A 12,458-nucleotide genomic window follows, 5' to 3' on the forward strand; every position below is an offset into this window, starting at 1 on the left:
TCATTTTCGATAAAATGTTTGCTGTCTGGCTGTGTAACTAGCTATATCGAGCTGCTAATTTCCCCCAAATAATCTCAAGGCCGCACTATGTCTTCGTCTCCCACCTTTCATTAAAAGCCCGCGACCCTTCATCAGCAATTCTGATTCTAGCCACTTGCTTTCGCTGCGAAGGGATCATCGCTCTCTAACTCGCCGCGTAAGAAACCCCGAAGGCCCCGGTCCACACGGCTTCCCGTAAACCGCCACATATGCACTAGGCCCGCGGAGCAAATCAAATCTCCAAGGGCCTCCCTGATTTTGAACATGCCCGAGGGAGAGGTAGAGCAAATTCGTAAGAAAATACCAATCTTGTCTCCTAGAGATTCGTCGACTCTGAGGATTTCCATCACAGCCCGAACGACACTTCCAGTGTATACGATACCCAGAAGAATGCAAATTGGCTCGATGAGTGAATGAACGATTTCGTCTTCCTCCAGCTTTTGGCCAAGGCCGAAGTCCTGAAGTTTCGTCGCCGCCTGATCTGTAGCGACAACCGCGATCTTGATGCTCTCCACAATCTTTTGTTTTGTCAAGCCGGCATCGCAAAGATCAGTTCGTTGTTTGAGTAGTCGGAAGTGCGACGAGATGGGCTTATCGTCGGCCAAATCATCTTCGAGTAGTTTTCGGAGAATACGCAGATCTTTCGCCGATAGTTCGTTGCGAAATGGGAATGGCTCATCAGATGTCGCCTGTTCAAATGTGCTTCCAAGAGTCATGGCTTGTTGGCTAGCCTTTTGAGGCGGTTTATGATCAAGCCGATGGAAAGACCCCTCTGCAGTGGCTTGTCTCTGATCGATAGTTCGATTACTGGCGAGAATTTGCATCGATATGACTGCGTGGTTCTTCGCGAAAGGAATCTGTGGCCACGGCCTTCGAACTCTTGTTTGGGGTGCAGTCCACAACTTCACCGTGTCCCATTCTTTGTCTTGGGGTTCCAGGCAGGCCGACGCCAGGAATGGTACCTCTCCAGACACAAAAGCACTAGAAAATTCTTCGATTATCTGTGATTCAACGTAATCCACGTGGATGTGAACGTCTCGGCGGCCCCAGACTGACTCTTGCTTGTCAGAGGAGGTTGGAACTTCGTAATTGGATAGACCGTTCAAACCATACGATTCTGCATTGCTGTAGGTAGGAAAATCCAATGTGTTAATGTCGGGAAGCATAAGGGCAGCTGTGGTTTCGGGGGAACGCATGGCTCGACATCCACGATTGGCAGGCATCGCCATGCGTGAACCATCCCACGAAGGAGGTATGATCTCCATCCAGTCGTTCTCCTGGAGGCTCATTGTCGAGTAAAGCTGTTTGACCAAACATTCGTCGATGTGGCTCGGGTCGATGTCGAAAGCCGGGCTGAGCCACATGTCCCGATTGTACATCTCCACAGCGTACCTGAAGATATGTACGTAGGCAGAAAGCTCGTAAAACTCGTGGAAACGGAGGAAATGGGTCGAGTAAAGTAGAAACCTTGCTAACGGTGGCACAGGAACCTCCCATGCAAGCTGTTTGTTGCGGTCGTTGTTCGCGTCCGCCGCCAACTCGGCGCCATGATGAGGCTCCAAAGAATATCGACACCAGACAAGACACATCGAAATAGCAAGATTGAGTGGTACCAAGTCGCTTGAGTATCTTGAAGAAAAGGACCGCAGCTCTTCGATGAGAGCCTCAGGGACTACCCTTCCCGCCATCTTTGGCAACACCATTCGGAAGTACGCCCAGTTCTCGGGCTTCATGTCGTCGACGGTGGCGTAATCGATTGGAATATCGGGCGCTTGAATGTAGACTGGGCAGGGATGGCCTCTGAAGAAGTTTTCTTTCTGCTTATCCCGGATGTCTTGTGCTTCTCTAGCTTCTGCAGGATCCAGCTTTCTCAGGCCGAATCCGTTTTCATCGGTGAGGCGGAAACCTGCGCAACGCGCCTTGAGAAACGACATCTGTCCTGGGCGGAGCATATCAGAAGGCGGGATGATGAGTTCTGCTTGCTTCCAGGAACCAGCAACTCTGAGATTTCCCTTTCGGAAATTATCGCTCATGTCTTGGGTTTTCATTGCGCCCTTGTTGCTGCGCCGAACAAAAACCGGTCTCATCTGAAGACCATCGAAACCGACGTAGTAGCTGTACTGCGTCAGGCCTGGCGATAACTCGTATAACACTCTTCCTCGATTCATCAATCGGATCGTGATGATGGTGTTTGGTTGATTGACTCGGAAACCTCCGATTGCTGCCTCCTCGGCGCCTGAGGAGGGTGTCACCAGAGCTCGCATTTCTGGAAGGTTCATGGAAGGAGCCGCAGGTGCCGACGTGCCCACGTCGCCGCTCGTTGCGTCGTTGTCATTCATGTTGCCGCGTGCGTGACCTTTCCAGATATGAAGGCGTAGATCGACGTTGTTCGTTTCGTTGCGGGGTGAGAATTGTCAGGACCTGGCGACTTGCGAAGGTACCAAGACGATGGAGGTTTGCGACTGTTCCAAGGCTTCTGGTAGAAAGAAAGATGCAGAGTGAGGATAGAGCAACCGAAAAGACGGAGGGTTTAAAAAGGTAAAAAAGGTTCGGTTTGGATTCGCGTGGAGGACTGAAGGTTTTTGACGAATTGGAAAGGGCGAGCGCGGGCAGACCGGGTGAAGTGCAAGGAAGGAGCGATGGATGATGGGGCCGAGCCGCTACCTAACTGTACCCAAAAAAGAAGATAGCAGATCTGAAAGGAATTCTCTCGCTTAACTTCTTCTTATTTCTCTTTTCAGGTCTCGCCAAGGCAGATAGTTCGACGTACGGTAGTTTTGGAAGGCGCGACACCAAAGCGGAGAGGGCCTCGGTTGAGCATGCTTTCCAGTTATAGCCAGGTTCTGACAAATAAATCCTTGAATACGTAAAAGATCCTGATGATACACCGTGAGATAGTAGTATGGTAGTCTTGAGAGGGTTCTAGCTCATTGTGCAAGAGTCGTTTTTTTTCCAAACTAGTTTCCTGCCCAAGCCTCAAGCAAATCCTGGAATTAAGTCACTTCTCTACGGGGGGTAACCCAAAGCTCATCTATCTTGAACCCAGATTCCTCATATTCTCTGTCTGATTGTTCCTTGTGGTTCTCTTGTTCCATCCGTCTTATCTTTAGACACCATTTGGCTGTTGTCAAAGATACCGTCGCACATCTCGTTGAAGAGTTTCCCTGGTCACAGATCCGCATCGATCTTGTCACCATGAGAAACAGTTCGCCGACCGACATATGACCTCATCTCAAGCAAAGTAGCAGCCAGCCGGAGACTCCTGCGTTCGATTGCGTTGTGTAACGAGGTTTCGCGTTTCTTCATCCCTTCTCCGCCTCCGCCCAATGACCCGACGGTATCCCCGGCCGTGGTTGGGCTGCTCGATCTCAACTTTAGTCCCCCCGAAGATTGAAGCATCATGGAAGAGGTGGCCTTTGATTGTGAGTTATGGGTATTACAGATATACATCTAAATACAGGACATGACGGATTGGTCGGGTAGATCCAGTCATTATCATCAGGCAAATGAAAACTGGACGGAACAGCCAATGGTGCTCGTTGGACTCGCGAGCTCTGGCGCCAGCATTCATGAGTCTCAATGTGATTCCTTGATAACCACAAGCTACTGCCAAATCTAGCGTAGCGGGTCTGGATAGAAGCTACCATGCGTTACCGGAGGATGGGTAGAATAAGAGAGTTTTTTACTGAGCTTTTCTAGTATATCGGACGCATTCTAAACAACGAGCTGTGGCGCGGCCAAGTCTGCTTGCCACCTATCCGGCCGACAGGAGACAATCATGGGCCTCTACGTGTTCATATTGCGCTTCAAATTGTAAAGGTGTCGTTGCTTCTTGTTTGGTGTTGTCGCTAGATTTCAGGATGCCTCGACTTATGCGGTTCGACGAGGAATGGCCTCCAAGGAGGGCGCCGTTGGTAATGAGCTGACGCAGAGCAGCTATGTTTCTGCTTGCAATGGTACAGAAAATACAGATACCATGGGGATTCTCCCGCCGTCTCCGTACGTTGCAGGGAATCAAAACGAGCGTTGTTTGAGTCCTGGATTTGGAAAAGAACATTTCAACATAGGTCAGATAGCTGATTATAACTTAGACTGACTACTGGATAAACCTTCATTTTCACATTGATAGTGTGTGATCTATTTGACCTCAGTTACCTTGCCTTGGGGTCTGGGAACATATCCAGCCCCAACTTGGACACACAGAACAAACACACCACTCTCTGGAATACCGTACTTGGGCGGGATCCCACATCCGCTTTCCCATCAGACACTACTCGTGCATAGTGTGAAATCCCAAGGCTCCCGTGTCAACACGTGCCGCCGTTTGTCTGCCATAAATATACTAGAAATATACGAAACGAAGGCTACCAGGCATCTTCCGAAACTTGATCGAGGCTGATCAAAACCTGGAATGTCTATAACGTGTTTTGGAACGCATGACGTCCAAACACCACCATGAGCTCCGAGTGAAGCCTCGGGATAACACAAAGGCGAGGCCTCAGCCGTTCCGAAAGCTCCGACAAAACGTGGGGAAACAGGCGGTCGACAAGGTCTTGAAAAAGCTTAAGAACTTCTGAAGTCGTTCCCGCAAGACCTATCCTTGATGAAAGTCGGGATCTGCAAACGAAGGGCTGGGCTCATCAGAACAGGTAACCTGGTCTAATTGCGTAGACCCAGTTTCAGATCGGCTCGAGTTGGTGTTCTTGCCGTCAGCAGCAGGGGCACTGCCGCGGAAGTTGGCTCGTGATAGAAACACTCGAACATTCTAGGTGTCGAAACTAGCATGCGGAGATGATCGATTTCACGCTTTGGCAGTTGAGATGTTGTGACAGTCGGCAGACCTTGCCGACGGCCCAATGCCCGGGCCACCACTAAACTTAGGATCGCGAGAACCTGCCACAGATGCTGTCTGAAGAAACTCTTGCCGACTTTGAACTTTCAACGGAAGTTTCGTCTCGGGTATGCTATTACCAAAATAGAACGACATGTCTTCATTGCCTGCTTGTCGAACTATTACATGTACAAATAGCTTCAACTGCCCTCGTCCTCCTAGACCAAAGTCAATCATTGCAGCATCACTCCATTCATTCTCAAGTCACATTCAAATCACACCCAAAACCCGAAGAAACAAACTCCAGAAATACATCTACAGAACCAACAATATGCAGATCACGAAGTTCATCGCTGTCATGGTATTGGGTCTTACGACGACAGCCATGGTAAGTCACAGCCGTCAGAAAAGTTGCAACTTCATGAGATCCAGGCGCTGACGCAGAAACTCTGTGTTTGATGTAGGCCCAGGCAGGAAAATGCAACGCGCAAGGCGACTGCCAGGAGACTGCGAGCGGCGTCAAGCTTAAGTGCACTGCGGGTAGCTGCGCCAAAAAGGCTGGACAAGCTTGTCAGAGGAACGGGCCAGCCTCTTCGAATGCTGCCAACTGCCCCAAGTAGGACTTTAATGAGGATGGTCGCACCGCTGGAACGAGGCCTCCCGTCAAACATCAAACAGATCTTCGCTATCGGTGGCGGGGTCGGAGACCAAGAAGTTGACAAACGGCGCTTTCGGTAGCAATCAGAACTCATTATTCTTCTATATCATGCTGTATCACATGGGTTTATCTTGCCTACCCCATGTATCCAAACGTGATGAGACCATCAAGTTGCTTTAAGCTGACCGGCAAACGGACTTCGTGCTCTAATCCGTTCCCCATAGATGCAAAGCAGCCACGGAACAAGTGACAAGACTAAACCGATCCCACCAAGGAGACTACCTGCGCCGCCGTACCCAAGTCTTTGGAACATGGTATTAGTGAATAGAGGGAAGACACCGGCCAGCAGGTTCCGACACATGGACTGAGCAGCAAGTGCCGAAGATGCGTAGCGGTGATAGATGTCGGCAAGATAATTGAACACAGCCAGGTAGATGGCAAAGATGCCGATGGTCACGGAGGCAATGGCCAAAGCCGGAACGATCCAGTGAACATTCGGTGACGTGCTCCAGCCAAACCAAAAAAGCCCAATGGGGAGAAAAAGGGACTCAACGCAGGCTGAGTACAGTCGACCCTCTGGCGTGGCCATCTGCTGGGGAATGACTCGTCTGAAGATAGGGTCCTGGAAGATGCAAATGGCTGCCCCAGCGCAACTACCGACGACCACAGCTGTGTAAACGCCACCAACCTCCGAGCTATTGAAGTGGTATGTGGACCGAAATGCGAGCCCAATGCTGTTGAACTGCATGAAGAGAATAGCCCATGCAAACGAGACCCAGGCCGAGAACCAGAATACGACCGATTCTGTAAAGAGCAGCTTCAGAGGAAACGAGAAGCTGCGCCAGATGATGCTGAGATCAAGTTCTGGTCCTTCGGCATGCTCTATAAACCGTACACGAACTGAATCTGTAGCAGAGTGCGATGTCGACTGCAGCTTCGGCTGCAACATTGGTCGATCGGGTCTCCGGGACATGGCAGCAGTGCGTTGAAGGCGAATGTCGAGGAAGTGCTTATTCAGTGCAACACACTTCTTTCGGAGAACGACGTTACTCCTGGTCTCGTCGAAGAAGAAGAACATCGCCAGTGTCGTGGTCCCAACGGTGATCATTTGGATATAGAAGATCCACCTCCAATGAAGATTGTCAACGATGATTCCGCTGATCATAGGACCAAGACCAGTTCCGATCATGATTGACAGCGAGTATAACGCCATTGGCGTGTTGCGGTTCTCCTTGTGGAAGACATCGCCAACAACGCCTCCCGTAAGGGTAGCAAATACTGACGCCCCGTTGCCAACCACCAGTCGCGAGACCAGCATGCCAGGAAAGGAGGCGGTTACCGCACAACCAAGCGTCCCGAGAAAAAATACGCAGCCGGAACCAACGAAAACCCAGTAACGTCCATATATCTCGCTGATTAGGGCGAGGATCATGGGCGCAAAGCCGAATCCCAGTACGAACAGCGTGATACCGACATTGAACTCCGTGTTCGAGATGTGCCACAGCTGAGTCAGGGGCTCCGATGCCATAGCGTAACCACCTGCAGAGTATGCGGCCAGCGTCGAAGCGATGAACGTTCCGAAGAGTACCGTAATCTTCTTTCGAAGAGTCCAGGTGAATGGCGACTGATATTTCTTGTCGATAGCGGATGGGTAAGCGTCTTCTTGTAAGCCTTCAACGCCATAAGACCTGAGGCATTCCGCTAGCTGAAATGTTGAATCGAGGGCATCCAGGTTCAATGGTATGTCGACAACGTCCACAGGGGCGCCATGGGGTTCAGCGTACGTTGGTGATTGCGCTTTCGCCTTGGCGTCATCGTCGAAATTGATGACCTCGGTTATCTGCTGCTGCTCAATGTCGGAGTCCCCCGCGGGGACGCCTTCCAAAGCAACATCGTTATGGTCATTGTACGTGTGTTGTTGCATACTCGGCCATCAGGTTTGAATAAGAGACGAGATTGAATCAGACTGGCGATCTTGATACTGTCAACCTGGTTCCTTGAGGCTGTCCCTTAAAGTTAGGTTTGTTGTGTGCAGTTCCCCCCCAAAAAATCTCGATCTCGATAATGGCGGACGTCTCCCCGCATGCACTGCACAAAGCGCCGGCTACCTCGCGGTAATGATTTGTCTTCTTAATCGGTTTTTGACTCACTTTCGTTTCAATCAAAGCCCGAATTACTTCGGTGTACGGGAGCGGGCTTCCGTTCAATTGCAAAAAAAAAAAAAACAGAGCTTCGTCGGAGAATTTGATGAAGCGACCCCAACCCGGTTCCAGGATTCCAGGATCAAAGCCCGAGATGACGGCTGGGGTAAAGTGCAGCCTCCGAGGACCGGAGTACGGGACCCATATTTCTGCATGCTGCCCGTCCGCATCGGATGAGTGAGGTGCATTTCCCCTGAACTGCGTATTCAGCGAGTTCCATGAAGAAAGTCTCCTTCAGAAAACCCTCTGATTATACCGCAGTGGAGTTTGCCGATGGCTTGTGGAACAGCCATCTTCATTGCTGTTACTGTTGTTGGTCTACATCATGATATGGTAATATCAGGCGGAGCATGTGCGACGCAAGACCGAACATCGCGCGTAAACAGCATCAAAGTCAGGAACACAGCACGATCTTCAAGAATATGACATGTAAAGCTTCTAACCGCTTTTAAATGACTACTTGACTGAGTTTAATCTGAGAACACACGCACATGCTCGCGCGGATGAGACCTCCGAAAGATCGGAAAGCCTGAGAGCGGCTCGGTCCGCGGCAACGCCTCAGCTTCATAAGCTGCATCATTGACCCGCTGCCGCTAGACAGGGAATGATGCAGCAGTTTATCCAAACGAGTGGGAAATGCAACCCAGAATGGAAGATCGGAGGGGAATCGGATCGATGATCGCAGTAGTGGTGAGTTAATAGACTGGATCAGTAGAAGAGCAAGACATCAAATGCAACCCGGTTATCTGAACGAGTTCCCCGGAATGTGTATTGCGGGGCCTTCACGGCATCTTATCTTCTACCCTGAGAGTCCCCTGTTGTCCGGAGGATACCCTAAGGAAATAACTCTCAATAATCTTCATATATGGAGGGCCCATACCTACGTCTTGAGGATGCTGTTTCTGATCGATGAGCTTTGTCTTCATGGGCTCGACTGAATTGCAAAGAAAACATCCTAGATCCAATTCTCGGCATTCTCCTTGTCTTCAAAGATCCGGCTATATTACTTTTCGTAGCCAGGAACTGATTATGGTAATAGGGTCAGCTGCTAAGCCAATCCAGGACGGCCTCTAGCCACGTGACAGTCACGGCCGAGACAGCTTGACTTTTGATTACCCTGTGGCGGACAGCAACATGAAATAAGTAAGACTTTGAAGATTCTGACGGATGCTAATCCTAGAGATAAGTCAAATGATCTTCGGTTAAACGCGCATGAGTGTTCTTCAAGGTCGCTTGTCCGCGGCTCACGAGCGATATCACGCGATGCTAGCTAATATGACTTCATGAAGCCGAGACTTCGAATTGGGAAGGACCCAAGAATTTGGGCCAATGTTCTTTCCCATCTAGTCTCTTCATCCGAAAGGAATGACAACGAGAAGGCCAAGCTGATCAGACCATGGCAGGCGCATCTCTTCAGCTCAGCACATACAGGGGCTGAGTCGTCGCATGGTTGATGACCAAGTCAGACTTGAAAACTCTGATGCTTCTCGGCCCTGTCCAGACAGATATTACCCGTCAAGGGCGTCCAGCCCCTGCAGCTCTACGTGGGGTGATAGTCGCATACCCGATGAAAGATGCAGCCTGGATTCGACACTCCAAGCCTGGTCATTGTTGTACAGTTGACGTGAGATCTCACGCTATCAGCTCAACGCGGTCACATACAGATACTTATGATGAGAACTTCAAAGAGTAACACCTCATACTAAGATGGAGCATGTGGTTCAGACGCTGGCCGCATGTTGCGGTGGTTGTTTCCAGGGCGCAACGTGGGATACTTGTCGTTGGCGGCGGAAGTTGCTACAAAGACTGTTTTGGGACTGGCCGAATACAACGAATTTCATCACCAGGGAACAAGCGGTCGTTGGACTGCCTGCGATGGGAAAGATTTTCATAATCACGATGATTTGTCGCTGACTGAAACATGGCTTGAGTGGGCAGGTCTCGCGTAGCGATGCATCATCACATCCGCCACGCCATCTGCCTCGTCACAACGATTCAAGCCGCTTGTGAGTGCGAGAAGCCAAGAGGAACTATCAATAACCATGCAGACGAACTTTTGAGGGGCCTTGGCAATTGGGATCTGGTTCATTGAGGTGACACCAATCGACCCCGGGAGGCTGTGTAGCAGTCCAAGTACCTTAATAAGTAGACTGAGATCGAGAAAAGGCGTGATAGTTAGTAACCGAGAAAAGTCTCACCACGTCGCTGATTGCTCACCAAAAACCGTTCTCCTGGCGCTTGAGTCTTCAAGAGGAATGTCGTTGCTTTCCCCAAAAACCACGCAGCGAGGTACTCAACGCCCCCGGAGTTTAATTGGGTCCACAGCTAAAATTTTCCCACTTCGACATCTTCACCTCAGATCGCGTCATCGGTCCAGTGGACCACAAACAGAAACTATGACACAGAACTTCTCGCACCAGACCTCTGGGACAAGACACCCTTGCGTCTATCCCCTGATGGTTCCCGAGTTTTATTGGGGTTCTTTTGGGGGTCCAGAGGCTCTTTGGCATTTGAGCATCGCGCATACTCTCGGAACAACGCGGACGGGAGCTCTTCTAGGGGCCATTCTAGAGCCTCCAGCTCGGTTGGCTCACTCCATGATCCTTGCGATGCTCTCGAATCCTGGAGCCCCTTGACCTTCGCAGGCTCCAGGTTGTGCAAGGATACGCCGCACCTCTCAAGAACCGCATTCAACCAAACAAATTGTCTCGCCACATGGCGCCAGCTCGGTGTCTTTAAGACGTGATCCGCTTGGCGGGGCCGTTCACCTCCAGACATAAAACCTTCGTACGGCCGTCTGGTCTGACTCAACCGTCCGGACCGTCATCCGTCTCTTGTCTCCAGTTCCCAATATCTGCCGGGTCTCTGTGATCTTCTTCTGCCAAACCGACAACAACGAGGAAGAACAGCCTGCGCCAACATGTCACAGATTTTCGATAAACTCAAGGGCGGCGGCTCGACCTCTGCCGATGTCGCCAACAAGACCGGTGATCTTCCCACCGCGGCTACATACGACAGCGAAGTTGGTAAGTGATGGGACATTATGGTTGCCATTCGTGGCATAATACTTACCACGGTCCCAGGACGCATCGAGCATGCGCGTGAAGCCAAGCGACAAATCGGTATCACCACCGCCATTTTCCTGATCGTCAACCGCGTCGTTGGTACCGGTATCTTCGCCACTCCGGGATCCATCTTATCCCTCTCCGGCTCCGTTGGTCTGTCCCTCTTCATCTGGGTTGCCGGCATGATTATCGCTCTCGCTGGTACCGCTGTCTACCTCGAATGGGGAACCGCCATCCCGAAGAACGGTGGAGAGAAGAACTACCTCGAATACGTCTTCCGCCGCCCTAAATTCTTGACCACCGGACTGTACACCGGCTATGTTATCCTCCTCGGCTGGGCTTCTGGCAACTCCGTCGTCTTCGGCGAGTACATCCTCCACGCTGCCAACGTTGAGGTCGACCGCTGGAACCAGCGTGGAATCGGTCTGGCTTGCATCACCTCGGCCTTTTTGATCCACGGTCTTGCTCTCAAGTGGGGTCTGCGCCTGCAGAACCTCCTCGGCTCCATCAAGCTCATCATCATCCTGATTATCATCATCTGCGGCTTCATTGCCCTCGGAGGACATGTCAAGCTCCCCGAAGACCAGAAGCCTAACAACTTCCGCAACGCCTTCGAGGGAACCACTGGCAGCGCTTACGGAGTCGTCACTGCGCTGTACAACGTCATCTGGAGTTACATCGGTTACAGCAACGCCAACTACGCCCTCAGCGAGACCAAGAACCCCGTCCGGACGCTCAAGATTGCCGCGCCCGCCGGTATCATCACCATCTCCATCCTCTACATGCTGGTCAACATCGCCTACTTCGCCGCTGTTCCCAAGCAAGAGATTCTCGAGGGCGGTCGTCTCGTGGCCGCGTCTCTTTTCCGCAACGTCATGGGTGGCACCGCTGAGCGTGCTCTTTCGGTCTTCGTCGCTCTGTCTGCCTACGGCAATGTTCTCAGTGTCATCTTCTCTCAGGGTCGTCTTGTCCAGGAGCTTGGCCGCGAGGGCATCCTGCCCTTCTCTCGTTTCTTCGCGAGCAACAAGCCTTTCAACGCCCCCTTGGCTGGTCTTTTCGAGCACTGGCTTATTTGCGTGATCACTATGCTCGCACCTCCTCCTGGTAAGCATTCCCTGTCATTCATTTCAACCCTTGAGTTCAGAATCGCAGCTAACATATGAATACAGGCGATGCTTACAACTTCATCCTCAACCTCATCTCATACCCCCTTGCCGTCATCAACGTCTTCGTCGCCGGAGGTCTCGCCTACCTGTACCTCAACCGCAAGGAGTGGAACTGGAACCCGCCCATCAGCGCCTCGCTTCCCGTTGTGGTCTTCTTCATGCTCAGCAACGTATACCTCGTTATTGCTCCCTTCGTCCCTCCCGAAGAGGGCCAGAACGTCTACGAGAGCCTTCCTTACTACCTGCACTGCGTGGTTGGCATTGCCATCATCGCCGCTGGTGGCCTCTACTGGGTCGTCTGGGCCAAGATCTTGCCCAAGGTTGGCAAGTACGAGCTGGTGCGTGAGGTCGTGGTTGACGAGATCGACGGCTGGGAGAGAAACGTCTTCTTCAAGAGGCCACTCGGCGAGTCCGTTGCTTCGGAGCATCGGGCAACCCCTGACGTGCCGAAGTAATCGAATTGTTGTTTAACCATACTCCTGGGAGTTGTATTTTGCA

General features: G+C 51.3%; 3 protein-coding genes across 3 annotated transcripts; 1 reads left to right on the plus strand and 2 right to left on the minus strand.

The window, feature by feature from the left end:
- Window positions 1-146: 146 nt before the first annotated feature.
- Window positions 147-2,378, minus strand: CkaCkLH20_07127 (uncharacterized protein; the record flags this gene model as incomplete). Its single annotated transcript, XM_038889844.1, has 1 exon — window positions 147-2,378. The coding sequence occupies one exon, from the start codon at window positions 2,376-2,378 to the stop codon at window positions 147-149; it is 2,232 nt and encodes a 743-aa protein (XP_038744768.1).
- Window positions 2,379-5,694: 3,316 nt separating this feature from the next.
- CkaCkLH20_07128 (uncharacterized protein) lies at window positions 5,695-7,452 on the minus strand (the record flags this gene model as incomplete). Its single annotated transcript, XM_038889845.1, has 1 exon — window positions 5,695-7,452. One exon carries the CDS (start codon window positions 7,450-7,452, stop codon window positions 5,695-5,697), a length of 1,758 nt encoding a protein of 585 aa, XP_038744769.1.
- A 3,197-nt stretch (window positions 7,453-10,649) lies between these two features.
- On the plus strand, window positions 10,650-12,415 carry CkaCkLH20_07129 (amino acid permease; the record flags this gene model as incomplete). Its single annotated transcript, XM_038889846.1, has 3 exons — window positions 10,650-10,755; window positions 10,813-11,898; window positions 11,964-12,415. 3 exons carry the CDS (start codon window positions 10,650-10,652, stop codon window positions 12,413-12,415), a joined length of 1,644 nt encoding a protein of 547 aa, XP_038744770.1.
- Window positions 12,416-12,458: the final 43 nt, after the last annotated feature.

The sequence above is a fragment of the Colletotrichum karsti genome (genome assembly GCF_011947395.1).
Source record: "Colletotrichum karsti strain CkLH20 chromosome Unknown Scaffold22, whole genome shotgun sequence".
Lineage (NCBI taxonomy): Eukaryota > Fungi > Ascomycota > Sordariomycetes > Glomerellales > Glomerellaceae > Colletotrichum > Colletotrichum karsti.